At 44.3% G+C, this 18253-nt stretch overlaps 1 protein-coding gene across 2 annotated transcripts in view; it reads right to left on the bottom strand.

Annotated features, from left to right (window-relative positions):
* Nucleotides 1-18253, bottom strand: part of ROR2 (receptor tyrosine kinase like orphan receptor 2) — a 350770-nt gene that overhangs the window by 78698 nt on the left and 253819 nt on the right. For both annotated transcript variants that reach the window (XM_049897028.1, XM_049897029.1), the window contains one exon: nucleotides 7236-7313. In XM_049897028.1, the coding sequence (XP_049752985.1) occupies nucleotides 7236-7313 (78 nt within the window). The remainder of the gene's footprint in view (nucleotides 1-7235; nucleotides 7314-18253) is intronic.

The raw sequence follows: 18253 nt of genomic DNA, 5'->3' as shown, positions 1-18253 counted from the left end.
GGAGATGAGACTAAAGGACCTGAGGGTGAATGAGAGTACCCAGGAGAAGTCTGACCATTCGGCAAAGACAGGGTAGAGGGAGTGAAAAGGGAAGAAGGGATTGGCGAAAGGAGACAGTCTGACAGATTGAGACCTTTTACATAGGGCAATACCCTCACAAACGGACACACACAAACACACATACACATAGAGGAGAGACAGGCACACGGAGATCAATAGCCCGCCACAGGGCGCTCGAGTGGTGGTCCAGTCATTACACCAATAATAATAATAATAAACCAAACCCATTCTGATTCATAGCAACCCTATAGGACAGAGTAGAACTGTCCCATAAGGTTTCCAAGGAGCGGCTGGTGGGTTTGAACCGCCAGCCTTTTGCTTAGCAGCCTGAACTCTTAACCACGGGCTCCCTTGTATCCTGGTTTGTGTTCCACTCCCTTCTTGGGTATCCAGTAACTTTGGGCCTAGCCTTTGTATTTACTCTTTATGTTGTCAGAGTGAAAAGAATGGGTGGACAGACTACATCAGTCTGGCTGCAGGAGTGCTCCTCAGGGGTCTCCTGAGTGACCTAGTGGCGTGTAGTGCCAGGGCTCATCCGGGACTCACATGGTTCCTCTGGTGTCCTGTTCACTGGATGCAACAGACAGGGACTGGGTGCCTCTTAGCCGCCAGACACTGTTCTAGGCATTTGGAACACGTCCTACCCTCATGGGTGCCTCCCATTTGAAGGGGACAAAAAAATCGGCAACACAACGCTACTGCCTCCTAGATAGAGCCAAGGCATCTGGTGGACATTTCACACCTAGCAGGTCATTTCATCCTCAGAACAAGATTAACATTCAGAAAGGTTAAATGACTGGCCAGGGGCACTCAGCTAGGAAGAGCAGGGGTCTGACTTAAGCCGGGGCAGCCTGACTCCAAGACCTTGTTGTTAATCACATACTTCACACAGATGCTTAAATGTTATTTTTATTTTTAGCCCTGGAGACCTTCATTCAATATGAAACTCCAAGAAACTATCTTACACACACATACACACACACCCAGAAAAAAGCACACTTTACAAATTAGCTAATCAAACCATATGCCCTGAATGAACTGGAAAAGAGACACTTAGTAAACACAGAACAACACTCATCCATCTCCAGGTCAACCCCGGGAACTCTGCTGACTCCTTTGTTTTCTCTTTCTGAGGGAATTTTATGTCAGCATCACAGCGTGCTGACCACAAAGAGCAGAGCAGCAGTGCAGTGAACAAGGTCTCAGCTCCACAACCCTGTCATTCAGAATCCACTTGAGAGCACCCATAACTGCAACAGCTCCTCAAGGGGGAAAAGTTAGGAATTCCCCTTTCGGGTTCACTGTTGACGATGAGCAGCTCTTCTTCTGAAGGCAGGAAATGCCATGTCCGTGTGGCAGAGCTAGAGCCAGGGGTGGTGGCCAGCAGGCCATGTCTGTGTGGCTGAGCCAGAGCTGAGGATGGCAGCTAGACGGACAAGGCTGACACCCCCACTCTGGCTTTCAAAAAGTAATCCATTTCCCATAAACATTCCAAAGCACTGATTTGACAAAGCAGGAGATGGATTGCATATGCATTTAAAACACACTCTTGGAACAAAAGAGCAAATGGTTTCTAGGCCAAATGTAAGCTTTTGTATGTTAAAAAAAGAAGAAAAAGAAAAGAATATACACATGGAGATACACGCACGCGCACTAACTTAATCATCTTTACTTCTGGATTCCATATATGCAAATCTGTCTACTCACTAAAATGAATATTCACAGTGCTCCTTCAAGGTCATTCATAACCTGCACAGAGTGGCGAAGTCTCTGAGTTGTCCAGCATGCATGTTCCCAGCTGAGGACTACCAAGGCCTTCTTGTTTCAGCTCTCGGACTGTAAACATGTGTCTTTTTTGCGGTCTAGTTCATACCACGTTTTTTGCATTTCTGTGGTTTTGATTGGTGACTCCGCAGTTTAAAATGGGCCCTAGGCATAATGCTGAAGTGCTGTCTAGTGTTCTGACGAGCAAGAAGGCTGTGATATGTTTTACAGAGAAAATATATATGTTGGATAAACTTTGCTCAAGCATAAATTATAGTGTTGTTGACCATGAATTCAATCATAATGAATCAGCAATATATTAAATAAGTTGTCTTTAAACAAGCACACATAAAACAAGGTTATGTATTGATCAACTGACAAAATGTTGTGACCAGAGGCTCGCTAGAGTCTAATCCTGTATTTCCCCTGAAGCAATAGTTCCGTAGCTAGTAATTCAATGTTCGCTGACTTTATCGAAAATAACAACTGTGAGTAACAAGAATCAACTGTGTGTGTAGATAGATGAAGTGACAGATAAAGAGACAGATAGACATATATTGTATGTCTAATGTAACAAGGAGCCCTGGAGGCCCAGTGGTTAAGAGCTTGGCTGCTAACCAAAAGGTTGGCAGTTCGAATCCATCAGCTGCTTCTTGGAAACCCTATAGGGCAGTTCCCCTCTGTTATAGGATCACTATGAGTCAGAATCTACTTGTTGGCAACCAGTAACGTAACAAGAATACAAAACTCCTATTAAATACCTACTTCCCATGTTATTACCAGAGTACTAATGTCAGCTTTAATCCTAAAAATACTACTACCTTGGTATGTGGAAAATTAATGCCAACTTTTCATCTGTAAGTCACAGTGTTTCCTGTGTTATTTTCTCTTCTGTAGAGGCTTTCTGGTCAGGATCAATCTTTCTCCCTCTGTCTCTCAATACCAACTATAAGTTAAGTGCTAAATACTGGCACAGTACATCTGAGCAAAAGTACTTTTTATTGCTTGTAACCAGTTCTTAGATTCTACTCTGCTCAGGCTAAGGTAGAGTTGTTATATTGTTGACAGGCGGTCTGCTGGCAAATTTCACATGCACCTGATTTTACAGGTGCACAGGTATCATCAATAGTAACTGGATTGGAGAAATAGCCAATGCAGTAAATTCAGTGACTATCACTTTATATATCTAAGCTATGCCAATGTGGTCAAGCTGTGGCATTCCCAGAAGCTCTTAAAAGAAAGAACGTGGTGCCTGGCTACCACCACTGACTGCTCTGACAGGGATTACAATAGAGGGTCCTGGATAGAGCTGCAGAAAAATGTAGAAGAGAATTCTAACTCAAAAAAAAAAAAAAAAGACCAGACTTGCTGGTCTGACAGAGACTAGAGAAACCCTGGGAGTATGACCCCGACACCCTTTCAGGTCAGTAATGAAGTCACTCCTGAGGTTCACCCTTCAGTCAAACAGTGGACAGGCTCATAAAACAAAATGAGACTAAAGGGGCACACCAGCCCTGGAGCAAGGACTAGAAGTCAGGAGGGTACAGGAAAGCTGGTAATAGGGAACCCAAGGTTGAGAAGGGAGAGTGTTGATATGTCGTGGGGTTTTTAACCAATGTCATACAACAATGTATGTACTAACTGTTTAATGAGAAACTAGTTTGTTCTGTAAACCTTCGTCTAAAGTAAAATAAAAAAAGAAAGAAAGAAACGACATGGAATAATGAGTCTGGCATCACCTGGATGATTCCTTCTATCACGGATGGCACGAACAGGCAGAGAGTGGAAACAGAAGGGCAGGGTGGAGTAAGCCTTTTGTGCAAGAGCCATAACCCAGAAGGAAGTGAAAATACACCACAAGACCTGAAAATAAGGAGCCCGTGGGCCACCCTGAGGCACTGGTGGAAACTTATTCTAAATCCTGCCCTCCTAGAGGGTGCTGAGGTCCTGATACTTGGAAACAGTTGAACCTATTGTGATGGTTAAAGTTGTGAGTCATCTTGGCTGGGCCATGATTCTCAGTGGTTTCACAGTTATGGTGTAGTTTGGCAGTTGTATAATGATGTAATCACTTCCATGATGGGATCTGATATAATGTGATCACCTCCATAATAGGATCTGCTGTGAGCAGCCAACCAGTTGAAAGGCAGTTTCCTTGGGGGTGTGGCCTGCTCGCTTTCACTCTGCTCTGGATTCTGCAGCTGGCCCTGTTCATCTGACCTCCGGTTCTTGGGACTTGAGCTAATAGCTTACCTGCAGATCTTGGCATTTGTTGGTCTCTGCATCCTATGAGCCAGAGGCCTGTTGTTTGACCTGCTGAAATGGGCTCAACAGCTGCTGCAGCTACATGAATGAGAAGAAGCTTCCAGCCTGACCCACGGACTTGGGACTTTCCAGTCTCTACAACCACATGAGCCATTTTCCATAGTATAAATCTCTAACTATATATCTATATATATAGTTACAGAGAGACAGAGAGATGCTTCATTGGTTTTGTTCTCTAGAGAACCCAGCCTAAGACACTCACCAATGATCATAATTATAATGTTAACAAATGGTATCACCTCAGTGACTGCTTTCAGGATGCTTGCTGAGATCCCTGTCCTTCAACCTACCTAGAGCTAAAGCTGCTAGTATCTCTGTTTACCAGGTAAGTGGAGACTAGGGCAGAGTAGTGCTGTGCTCAAAGCCACAGTCCCAGGCGGATGGTGGAACCACCACCCAAATCCAGGTCTGTCCTCTCGTAAGCCAAGCTTGTGGCCTATGCAACCAAGGAAATGAATTCTTATTTAACTATTTTTTCACTTAATTCTTATTTACTCTTTATTAGCTTAAAATGTAAGAGCCACACGTGGCTGCTCTAGCCCCTGCTGGCTGCTCCAACCTCAACTACCCCCAGCTCACAAGCCAGGCCACTATATGCCGCCACAAAGAAAATGAGGCCTAGCCTTTTGTGGCTGTTTGCTTTGTCTTTGCACTATGCTTTTGTCAGCACACACGTACGTGCACGTGTGCACGTCTGGCAGGTTAACTTTTGCAATCAGGGTTTCTATGCTCTGGAGACTTTCAAGGCAACCTTCCAAACTCTGATTGAAACTCTTCCCAGCACTGAAACACATGGTTTTCAACACAATCACTTGTGGGTTAAAAAAAAAAAAAGTCAGGCAATCAAATTCCAAATAGACAAAGAGGATATTAGCAAGTATCCTAGTCTAAGCTTGAGAAATTGTTCAAATACCAAAAATGGAGACTGAAGAACCCCTCCTTAACGCATCAAATTTGATATATGAATGTTCGGAAAGTGTGGCTAGCTGGAAAATTTAAATTTCTATTAAATTTGAGACCACGGTCATTTTTTCACTCAATAAGCAAGCTCATCTTCCATTTAAGTGAGTCATAAATCCTGCAGCCGTCTCTGCCTCCCAAAGGTCTTAGCTATGAACATTATATTTAAAGGTCTTTCCACCACCATCCCCCAGCTTGGCCCCCACAAGGAAGCCCTTAAGTTCTCTACCTCAGGGAGCGAGAGGGAAGAAGTTTGCCTCACATCTTAAGCAGGGTGTTGCGATACATTTTCCCGAGAAAATATCACAGTCTACGGAATCATGGCCAGTTAGATTTTATACCGTTAATGTGGTTGTCTACTCTGCTTCACCTGGTCCACATTCCTCCTCACAGCTCCCTCTCCTTCTCCTCAATGTGAGTGAGATTCCATTACCTGACACTGAGGCCCAGTGTTCTAAGAAAGCTTTCACAGCACAGACCTTTAGACTGTGAGGACAAGATGAACACCAGCTGGGCTCACACAGGTGACAAGCAGGCACCACCCGCTGGACGAGATGGCACATCTCTCTCCCAATCAAATGCCCTCCCTTAAACAAAGATTTGTGTCTGTGAGAAGGGCATCGGGACTTACCCCAGGACGACAAGGATGGTCAACATTGGGAAACCAACTCATGCAATTTACCACATTTAACGTACTAAAGCGGGGGGGGGGGGGCACTCTTAAAGAAGCCTCCCCAAATCATCGGATACACCACCAACTTTCGATTTAAAACCACTGACATCCTCCAAGTAAACTACACACAGACAACTGAGTTATTTTCAGGCGGCAAGGGAGCTCACAGCACCTGTGGGGTATCAGGAAGCCCTTCAGGACAAAAAGGGACATGCCAGGCACCTAGGCTGAAGTGGGGAGTCCCTGGGTGGCACAAACAGTTAACGTGTTTGGCTACTGGAGGTTAGAGTCCACCCAGGGGTGGCTCAGAAGAAAGGGTTAGCAATCAGCCACTGAAAATCCTACTTTGACACAAATGATGTGAGCATGAGCAGAGCTGGCTTGACAGCAACTGGTACGTAGGCTGAGACAAGCCATCCTCGTCAACCCCAGATGACAGTCTGGGAGTCTGGGAAGTGAGCACATCCCTGAGGAGGGATGGGGATCTTCAAAGCACAGGACGCTAAGAAACTACTGTGGGTCTCTGGGTCATGTTCAAGTCAAAGCTGACCAATGAGAAGAAATAAAGTCGGTTTTAGCAATACAGTGACAGAGTTTAAATTAGGAAAAGGCAACACTTCTCCTCAAGGTACCTGCCGGCCATCTGAGGAAAATGTATTATGTCAACTCTACAAACTAGGATGCCTATGAATGTAACCTCACAAAGCAGGCAGTGGCTCTGATAGTAAAACTGTAGGAAAGGCTGAAACAGTAAGACAGAAAGAGCCTGCTCCCTCGATGGCCTTGTGGAGGAGGCCTGCCTGCTGCCTGAGGTGTCCACCCCTCTCTAGACTATGACATTGAGGAAAGTCAACTAAGAAACTATCAGCCTCCTGCTCAGTGGGCAAGACAAGCTCCAGCTTCAGAGTCTCTGCTCAGGCCTGCTGAGAACCCCCAAAGCCCCGTCTCCCCTGCTGGGTGGCCATCTGCTCACTTCCTACCCTTTACCCTCCTACAGGGCGACTTCAGGACAAAGTCCTGAAGTCCTACCAGTTCCATCCAGTCCCCAACACCCTTACACTATGTCAAGAACAGATACGAAGATTTCTCCAGACACCACCAACAGGGGGCAGCATTAGGCCTGGAAAAATTCAGGCAGGTCAGACCTTGAATGTGTGTGTGTGCCATCAAATCATTCTAACTCAAAGCAACCCTGTATGACAGAGTAGAACTGCCCCATAGGGCTTCCTAGGCTGTAGTCTTTACAGGAGCAGAAGGCCAGGTCTTTTCTCCTATGGAGCCACTGGGTGGATTCTAACCGCCAACCTTTTGGTTAGCAGCTGAGCGCTTAACCACTGTGCCATCAGGACTTCTTAGGTAGAAATGGCAAATCAACAGTTAGAGTCTCTACGTTACATTCTGGAAACACTTTAAAAGAGCCCCACCTACAGGGAACCTGTATTTGACAGCTTACCTTTCAGAGTCGGAAGAGGGCTGTTGTGCCCGTCGAGCTGTCCCAGAGGGTCGTTTGGATCAGGAGCCTCTACTTCACCTAAGCAAAAAGGACAAGATTACACATGTTAAACACTTTTCACTTTAGTAGTCTTTCATTTTCTTCTTTTATAGACACAATAGTATTCTAGCAAAATTGCCTGATGTTTAAAGGAAACCTGTGAAGAATAAGCCATTATGGTAACTTCTAGAGGGTTTTTACAGCAGTGGATTTGACATAATAGCAACAGAGGTTCATGAGTTTATCCCAACAATGGCAAATGTGGATGCTACACAGCACAGGCTAGTAAAGTGAATTTGGGAAGCCTGAGCTTTACAACATGGGAAATTGACGAGATTTTCTCAAATGGGGAACACTGCCTTCCAGCCAAATAAAAATAAATAGATAGCTAGATAGACCAAAATTATAACACTGGCTGGCAAAATAAAACACTTTTGCAGTCAGATTCAGCTAGCTGCCTTCAAGAACGAGACACGTGGTAATTAGATGGTAAATTCAGAACTGGAGAATTTCTTTGCCAACTCATTCCCATCCCCGCACCCTGACCCACTGGCAGTGAGGTGAACAGACACATTGCACAGTTTTAAGGGACATAGGTTTTTCTAAAACCAGTCTTTACAGTAACACAAATCCACTCTTCTCACCAACATGCATAGCTGCCCACCCCACAGACTGCAAAGTATGTCAGCAGGCAACCATCTTCAGACACCAAGGGTAAGCACAAAGTTGGTTTGCTCCAGGCTGGACACATTTCAAATACAACACGAGTGATCTGCCCTGAGCCCCTTAATGTTCTCCAAGTCCTGGGGAAAGGATGAGCCTGTGTGACTGATGAACCTCACAACTGTTTTGGGCCCTCACTTAGACCCTTTGCCACATCCAGCCTACTTCCTTGCCCTCTCACTTCTGCTTTCATACTTTTAGGCATGACCTTGGCCTTGATTTGGTCCCACTGGTCAAAGAATGTTACAACTTGTAAGGTCAGGCGGGACGCTGACAGTGCATCCCTTGAATGGATATGGTTTATGACATCAAAATAATACGAAGGACAGTTTGTAATTCAATATTGGGTCACTCCACTTGGCCAGTGAATGTGAGACAAGAATTCACAAACAAAATACCTGTGGACAATTCAGACAACACTTAAGATAAGGCCTTGTTTGGAAACGTGGAGTTCTAAAGGTGAAATACAAATTATTTTGAGATGGAAGCAGTCACATAAGATTCTTCAGATTGCTTTGCTTCAGAAACACTGGCAGGTTTGCATTAACAGCCCGGGGTCCCTAGGTGAATCCTCTCCATTGCACTGGTTCCTAAAACCACATCTACCTGCAGCACCCTTGGGGTTCAGCCCCAGCTCCCTTCTGGCCCACAGGGGTGACTTGTGTCTGAATGGGCCCCTTGGTTTTTACTTCCATTCTTCCCTCTTTTCCAGAAGGCTCTTTCTCCCTATCACTTCCAGCCCAAACTCAACCCACCCATCAGAAGCCAAGCTTCCGTGCCATCTTCATAAAACTATCTAGAAGAAACGTCTTTATTTTCTAAAATTCCCCCAAACCCTACATCTCTCCTATGGCCACTGTTCCATTCTTCCGTGAATGAACAGTTGCATATATTTAATCCAGTGGTGGTTCGGTAGTAAAATTCTCCCTTTCCACGTGGGACATTCAGGTTCGATTCCCAGCCAAGGCACTTCAAGTGGAGCCTCCACTAGTCTGTCACTTGTGTGTTGCTCTGATGCTGAAGGGGTTTCAGCGAAGCTTTCAGACTAAGACTACGAAGAAAGGCCCGGCAATCTACTTCCAAAAATCAGCCAATGAAAACTCTGTGGATCACAACGGTCTGATCATGTTTTGCGCAGGGTTGCCATGAGTCAGGGGTCAACCTGACAGCAGCTCACAACAACATATTTTAATTTTCCTCAACAGAATATAAGCAGCTTGAGGACAGAACCAAAAAAACCCAAACCCACTGCCTTGGAGTCTATGCCGCCTCATAGTGACCCTACAGGGTATGCAACATATGAATACTCAACAGGTGGGGTGCGAACGGTTCTACCCTAAAACTGGAACAGAAGCAGGAGCTGCTGCAAAGACAAAGACAAGCATAAGCTATGCAAGGCAGTCAAGGGAACTGCGCTAAAGCATCAAGGACTTGGGTTCAGATCTGCAACGTTAGATTGGCATGTTACACACACCATCACTCAGCACTGTTTAAATATGGAGAGACCACATGAAATCAAACACACTTGAACTGTACACACACATCTAGAGGGGCCGCAAAAATTATTAACGGCTTAGAAATTGATGAATGGTGTGAAACCGTCAAATAAATATACAACCTGAAGAAAAATAAGCTCGATTAATCCAACTCCATTGTGGAAAAGGCTTTACCAAGTCAGCTTTCAATCCTGAAGCAGCGGCTTTTCACGGCCCTCAGGTCAGGACATGGACAAGCACATCCCCAGCAGGAGATGAGGGTGTGGTGGTCCAAACCCTTCTATTTAATTGTGAGCAGAGGTAATCCCTCTATACACAAACACAAAGTCACTGATGACATGATAAATGCTGGGATACTGGGACTCTCTTTGAATATGTTGTGCTGGTTACTCTGGGGTTTTGATTTTTATTTCTTTCAGCCTAATTTATTAGCCTTGGTGGCACAAAGTTTAAGAGCTCAGCTGCTAACCAAAACATTGGCAGTTCGAACCCACAGGGTGGGTCTGGGGAACAAAGACCTGGCTATCTGCTCCTGTAATGATTAAAAAAAAAAAAAAACAGCCTAGAAAACCCTATGGGGCAGCTCTACTGTCACCTGGGATCTCTGTGAGTCAGAAATCGACTCGACAGCAACTACCAACGACCAGAACCTGCGAAAGCCAGAACCCGTGTAAGGAGGAAACCTGTCAGAGAAGAAAAACTCAAAAATTTCCCCTAAAAACAGAGAAAGAAAAGCGGTAAGACCGTGCCCTTCAGAGGTGGAAGGCTTGCAAGACCCGGAAAAACCAGGCAGTTCCATCACGTTCCAGCTCTCACAGGTTCTACTGTATGACCTTGTAGAATCCTCGCCTTCCATGCGAGGCACCCAGGTTAGATTCCTGGCGAATGCACCTCTTGTGTAGTCAGTGGTGGTCTGCAAGCTGCTGTGATGCTGTTCAAGTTTCAGCAGAACTTCCCGACTAAGACGGACGAGGAAGAAAGGCCTGGAGGTTTATTCCTGAAAATCAGCCAATGAAAACCCTACGGAGGACAACAGTCCCACCTGTAACGGATCATGGGGATGGCACAGGACCAGGCAGTGTTTCATTCTGTTGTGCCTGAGGTTCTCATGAGTCAGGGACCAACTCCATGGCAGCTAATAACAACAACAATGTATTACCCTAAGTAAAACTTACTATGGGTATTTGGGAGCAGTGGGGAGGGGAGAATGCATCATTAACGTATTTGGGGAAATGTTTAAAGTTTCAGATAATCCACTAGGTTGACACTGGTACCTGTACCCACCTCCCCTAAGCTGTGAAAGGGTTATCTTAGTCATCTAGTGTGCTGTAACAGAAATACCAGAAGCGGATAGCTTTAACAAACAGGACTTTATTCTCTCACAGTTTAGGAGGCTAGAAGTCGAAATTCAGGGTGCCAGCTCCAGAGGAAGGCTTTCTGTTTCGGTTCTGGGAGGAGGTCCTTGTCATCAGTCTTCCCTTTGTCTAGGTAGGAGCTTCTCTGAGCAGGACTCTGGGTCCAAATGACATGCTCTACTCCTGGTGCTGCTTTTTGGTGGTATGAGGTCCTCCCTCCCTGTCCACTTCTCTCTTTTATATTTTAAAAGAGATTGATTCAAGATACAACCTAATCCAATAGATTGAGTTCTGCCTCATTAACATAACTGCCTCTAATCCTACCTCATTAACATTATAGAGATAGGATTTACAACACATAGGAAAATCACACCAGAGGACAAAATGGTGGACAATCACAAAATTCTGGGAATTATGGACTAGCCAAGTTTACACACATTTTTGAGGGGACACAATTCAATCCATAACCAAGCAAAACCCATTGCTGTCAAGTTGATTCCGACCCATAGCAGCCCTATAGGACAGAGTAGAGCTGCCCCATACAGTTTCCAAGAAGCACTTGATGAATTAGAACAGCTGACCCTTTGATTCTCAGCTGTACTCTTAACTACTACACCACCAGGGTTTTCCATTCAATCCATAACAAGGGTCAAATTGGTAAGACACGGGGCACACATTTCCTCTGCGGGTTAAATACGGTTAAGACATCCGGGAAGTCCAGGCACAGAGATTCTCAGAACTGACGCTTTTAGTTTCAATAAAACTGGACTCTGTTTTTACCTCCTGAGGAATAACGTTTACATTTATATTTTGAAATCTGAAAATGCCATTCTTCTACATTACACACAGTTTACACTCTGAATGGTCGTCCTCAGTCGGTACCTGAGGCCTCTAAAATGTTTAAGCAAAAAGTAACAGTAAGTGTGTGAACTTGAGGCCTGGGGACAAGGGAGAACTGGATTTCAGTTCTTGGCCTAAAAAGGGCCAATGAAAACAAAACGACAACAATAAAACAACACGCATATCAAAATGTTACTATTAGTTATCTGGAATTATAAGTAATTCAAATCTTTTACTTTTATTTTGTAAAAATAATCTCTTCATTGATAAACATCCACTTGTTCCACTGAGATATAATTCACAGATGGTGAAACTTATCATTTTAAAGCGTACAATTCAGCTGTTTTTCCTATCTTCACAAGGTTATGCAACCATCGCCACTGTCTGATTCTGGAACGTATGACTTCATTGCCCCAGTAAGACGCCTCGTTCTCGTTAACAGTTACTCCCCAGTATCCCCTCTCCCAGCCCCTCGCAACCACTGATCTTTCTGTCTCTATGGATTTACCTATTCTGGATATTCCACATAAATGGAATCATATGATACGTGTCCATTTAAACATGCATCAATTTTTTTTAATTTCATGAAAAAAGAAAAAAAAAAAGGACTAAACAGAAATGTGCTGTACTATGCGATTCACAAAGGAGGACATTAACTGACTTAATGCAGCTACACCCCAAACACTGGGAGGCTTTGGCCCCACAAGTGGAGCAGGACGTGGACGTGTACACGAGACTTAGTAATGACTAAAGGAGGGAAGAGAAAGAACTACTCCAAAATGGTCTAAGGAAGTGACTATTTGAACCTCAAAAGAGTTCACACAGAGAAGACACCTAAACATATCTGCATTCCTGCTACAGAAAAGCCCAGTGGGGAATGGCGTGCAACGCAAAGGACTGAGGAAGGATTTGTTCATGGAGAGTTTAAAACCAGTTACCATCGAGTCGACTCCAGTTCATGGTGACCCATATGTTTCAGAGCAGAACTGTGCTCCATAAGGCTTCCAACAGCTGATTCCTCAGAAGTAGACCACCAGGCCTTTGTTCTGAGGTGCCTCTGGATGGGCTCAAACCTCCAACCTTTCGGTTAGCAGCTGAGTGTGTTAACCATTTGTGCTACCCAGGGATTCTACAGTGAGTTTAGGGACCTCGAAAGTAGAGGCGGAAACCCTGGTGGTGTAGTGGTTAAGAGCTATGGCTGCTAACCAAAAGGTCAGCAGTTCAAATCTACCAGGTGCTCCTTGGAAACCCTACGGGGCAGTTCTACTCTGTCCTATAGGATCGCTATGAGTTGGAAGCAACTCAATGGCAGTGAGTTTGGTTTCTTGTTTGGTTTTAGAAGTAGAGGCAGAATTGTGAACACCTGCCATCTGTGTTGGCTGAGCTAGCATAGTCTTCTGCACATAATAGGCAGTCAACGTTACTGGCCGAAGGTGCCACCAACCTTCTACCAAAATACCATGACCTGCCTCGGATATTGTCACCAGCCCAAGCTGTCTGGTGATTGATCATGTTCCATATGCCCAGTACCATCTCTTACATGGCTATCCTGAATGGTTCTTTACATTGATGGCCCATCTGAGATTTTATCTGGTTTGGTATCCTCTCTCCCCAACAAGTTGGCAAGGTTACGAAGGCAAGGCCTGTGTCTCTCTCGTTAGCTGAGTGGATATAACAGGAAGAGCTGGAGAAAGGCAGGTTGTCTTCTGCTCCCTGTCAGAGCCCAGGTTCTGACAGGAGACTCTGTCCACCCTAACTCCTCAGGACTTAGCTTCTCAACATGAGGACAGTACTCTGGACAAACTACATGCCCTTACTTTTGGTAAAATACTCATGGGTGTGGTTCTAATGCCACACATGATGACAAGAGTGTCACATTTATGATGCATCCAGCTGCTCTAACTTTTCTAAATGGGACACAGATAACTTTCACTGTGCAAAAAGACACACAGAGCTACAAGGTGAAGCTACCAGGAAACTCAAACCTTTGGTAGCATCGACAGGGTAGTGGTGATTTACTAGCTTTTTGATGTTTAAAGAGAGGAAAACATTTAATATATAAAAAAAATTTAAGGGTGGCTGGTTACAATTAAATTAAATATTAAATGTGTAGTTTGATCCATGTCAAAAACACATTATAGCCTAGAAACAAAGAAAAACTGTCAAGTGATATCCTGGATGGGATCCTAGAACAGAAAAAGGCTATTAGGTAAAAACTAAGGCAATATGAATAAAGTACGGTTGCTAGTTAAGTATAATGTATTAATACTGATTAATTAGTTGTGACGCTTTCTGTTACCACCACTCATCTGTCAGTCTGTTGTACTGTGGTGGCTTTCGTGTTGCTGTGATGTTGGAAGCTATGCCACCGATATTTCAAATACCAGCAGGGTTACCCGTGGTGGACAAGTTTCAGCAGAGCTTCCAGACTATGACAGACTAAGAAGAAAAAATTGGCCAGTGAAAACATTATGAATAGCAGCGGAACATTGTCTGATATAGTGCTGGGAGGTGAGTCCCTCAGGTTGGAAGACACTCAAGACAAGACTGGGGAAAAGCTGCCTCCTCAAAGTAGTAGTACTTGTTGCTGTAGTTAAGGTGCTGTTGAGTCAGTTCTGACTCACAGCGACCCTACATACAACAAAACGAAACACTGCCCAGTCCTGCGCCATCCTCACAATCCTTGTTATGCTTGAGCCCATTGTTGTAGCCACTATGTCAGCCCACCTTGTTGAGGGTCTTCCTCTTTTTCACTGACCCTCTACTTTACCAGGCATCATGTCCTTCTCCAGGCACTCGTCTCTCCTGATAATATATCCAAAGTATGTGAGACGTAGTTACACCATCATTGCTTCTAAGGAGCATTCTGGCTGTACTTCTTCCAAGACAGATTTGTTCGTTCTTTTGGCAGTCCATGATATATTCAATATTCTTCGCTGGCACCATGATTCAAAGGCATCATCACCTCAAAGTAGAGTCAACCTTAATGATGTGGATAGAGTAACACTTTTGGGACCTTCAATTGCTGATGAGGCATGATCCAAAATTAATGATATATGAATCTAGGAAAATTGGAAGTTGTCAAAAATGGAAGGAAATGCATAAAGATCAATATCCTAGGCATTAGTGATCTGAAATGGACTGGTATCGATCACTTTGAATCACACAATCATATGGTGGACCATGCTGGAAACGGCAAGTTGAAGAGGAATGGCGTTGCATTCACTGTCATAAAGAACATTTCAAGATCTATCCTAAAATACATCACTGTCAGTGATACAATAATATCCACATGCATACAAGGAAGACAAATTAATATCACTATTTTTTTTTTTCCAGAGACAAAGACAGTTTATTTCTCAAGGCAAACATATAGCCGCAGCAATACATCACACCAGCTCCCTGAGCTTCGCTCTCCACAGGCCTGCACATTGAGGAGCAGCTGATGCCTGGACATCATGCAGCAGGTACAATACAAGAGAGGGGATGCTGACTTCACAGTGCTGCTGGTGATCTGCCTATCCTTCCTCTGGACACCTTGCTTTCACCCTGAAATATAAGCAAATCTTCACCAGGGAGGGGAAGGAAAGGATTTTATCTTCACTACCCTGGTGGTGTAGTGGTTAAATGCTACTGCTGTTAACCAAGAGGGTGGCAGTTCAGACCCGCCAGGTGCTCCTTCGAAATTCTACGGGGCAGTTCTACTCTGTCCCATAGGGTCGCTATGAGTCGGAATCTACTCGACAGCAGTGGGTACCCTGGGACATCTCCAGGACAGGACACATCTGAGCACCCTGTCTTGGGTTGTCCTTATATAAACATTCTTAAGTTGGCTGTAAATGCTTCTGCTCAGAAGACCTCAGCAATACAGAAACATGAAATATTTATGGACAGCTGCCCTCCAACAAGTGCCTACTTCTCGGAGAATGTTATGAAGATTCAGTGAAATGGACACGGTTCTTAGCTTGGTGTATGGCAAATGATTGGCTTCAGTAAGTATCTGCTGGCAGGTGAGTAGACGGATGGAGGGACTCAGGTCTAGTCAATTCATATGGACAAACAATAGGAATCATTTTCATGCTTAGAAGTCCCACGGAAAGCACCAGGCACTATTATTCAAATTTATGTGCTAACCAGTAATGCCCAAGATGAAGAAATTCAAGATTTTTACTAACTGCTGCAGTCTCAAATTGAGCAAACATCCAAGATGTATTGCTAATTACTGGAGACTGGAATGCGAAAGTTGGAAACAAAGAAAAAGCATCTGTAGTTGGAAAATATGGCCTTGGCGACAGAAACAACTCCAGGGATTGCAAGACCGACGACTTCTTCATTGCAAATAGCTTTTCTCAACAACATAAATGGCGACTATACACGTGGACCTTGCCAGACGGAATACACAGGAATCAAATCTACTACATCTGTGGAAAGAGACTATGGAGAAGCTCAATATCATCAGTCAACTGTGGAACAGACCATCGATTGCTCATATGCAAGTTGAAGCTGAAGAAAATTAGAAGAAGTCTAGGAGAGCCAAAGTACGACCTTGAGTATATCCCACCTGAATTTAGAGACCATCTCAAGAACAGATTTGACACACTGAACGCTAACGAATGAAGGTCAGGTGAGCTGTGGGGTGTCATCAAGGACATCATACATAAAGAAAGCAAAAGGTCATTAAAAAGGAAAGAAAAAGACAAAACGGAAGTCAGAAGAGACTCTGAAGCCTGCTCTGGAACGCAGAGTAGCCAAAGCTAACAGAAGAAATGACGAAGTAAAAACTTAACAAGGGCAGCTCGAGAAGACGAAGTAAAATATTCTAATGAAATGTGCTGCAAAAGTCCTTTTTAAAAGTGTTACAAAGCAAAGAAGTCACCTTGAGGACTAAGGTGTGCCTGACCCAAGCCACGGTATTTTCAATTGCCCCATAAGCATACAAAAGTTGGACAATGAATAAGGAAGAATTGATGCATTTGAATTGCGGTTTTGGTGAAGAACATTGAACGGACCGTGTTAGTCAGGAAACTGCTGAAACCTGTTCCACATCACAGCAACATGCGAGTCTCGGGAACAGACAGCCCTGGTCTTTTGCATGGAAGGTGAGAATTCCGCCACTAAACCACCACTGCCCTTGGCTCCTCTTAATAAGTGAGGGCATTTTATTTTATTCACCAGTGCTTGGCATTCTTGGGTTTGGCTGTCCTTGTGAAAAGGTATTATTTCCAGACTATGAGAAAGAACAGCTAGTCCCTGACACGGCAAAGACCACAGCCTGGAAAGGTGATCACGCTACAAAAACAGAAGTCCCTTGAAGATCAAGGACAGCTTTCCCAAGGAGCAGCGCTGCGTGTTAATATCCCTTAGGACTTAGGTAATATATCCATTTGCAAATGCCAATGTCAGCCACGTGTTCCAGGACAATTACTTAGCTCAGCAACACGTCAAATCAAAAGCATTCATGACGCTGGAAATTCAATGGTTAGGAAAGAAAAACCCAATCATCGGAAAGGAGGCACAGTATAAATTCCTGAAAAGTCTGGGAACTGGGCCAGGATAAGTATGTCAACGGCAAACAGACCTGGTGATGTTGCTGGGAATGTTCTTGCTACATTATATCACGTGTTTTAATTGCTAGCTAGAAAATCAAACCATATTCAAGGTGAATTGCCAGCACTTAATTGGTAGTCGTCTTGACAGTTTGTAATACTGTATTTTCATTATTTCTAACTTCGAATTGAGTAAATATCAGCCTCTGGTTCCACATGCCTTAAAGGGCTGCTCTAACTATGCTTTCGAATTGTGAAGTAAAATTCAGCACCCTGAAAAGGCAGTAGCCAGTGTCCCTCACGGACTGAAGCTTTGCGTTGATTCCAATTCTATGGCAGCAGCCGTATTAAACCCCACAAGAGCTTCACCAGCCTGACTCTGCAATATTGCCCTCATAAAGCTTTTGCTACCTTGTCTGTACAGCCCCCAGAACTGCCAACAAAGGCTCCATTGTCAGGGGCCAAGTGAATATTTTGGCTGAGGGAGAGGCCCCTCAGGTGGTTGAACTGGGGCCTTTCATTGACCCTCTCTCCTTTTCAACATCCACAGCCCCAGCGGCGACCACAGTGGGCCTGGCAGATCCGGGAGGCCAGGGTACCCCGTACACCCAGCCCCAACAGATGCAGTCAGGACGGCAGCAGTCAGGAAGGCAACATTCAGCAAGCGCCGGGACCTGTTTTCTCTATGGCGGCTGCTTGCTGTTACACCCTAACCAGAAGAAAAAGAGCAAACAGAAATATTAGGAAAATTTTCCGAGCTTATTGCCTGTTTTTGTTTGGTTTCAGGGAGGAATATTTTGAGTATCAATTATTCTCATAAACATAAAGAATCACTTTTTTCACCTTGAATCTCTGGAATGTTTAATTTTCGTAAGGAAAGAGAAATGCCTTGAAAAAAGAAAATCCTTACCAGAAAAAAAATTAAACTGCACATTATCACACAGCAATGATGGACTGTATCTTCCATCTGCTTAAGGAAGACTTTTAAAGGCCTCAGTTGTAGGCGCTGCACCCTTGAA

This window comes from Elephas maximus, chromosome 9 (genome assembly GCF_024166365.1).
Source record: "Elephas maximus indicus isolate mEleMax1 chromosome 9, mEleMax1 primary haplotype, whole genome shotgun sequence".
NCBI lineage: Eukaryota > Metazoa > Chordata > Mammalia > Proboscidea > Elephantidae > Elephas > Elephas maximus.
This window is presented reverse-complemented; position numbering and strand designations above follow the sequence as displayed.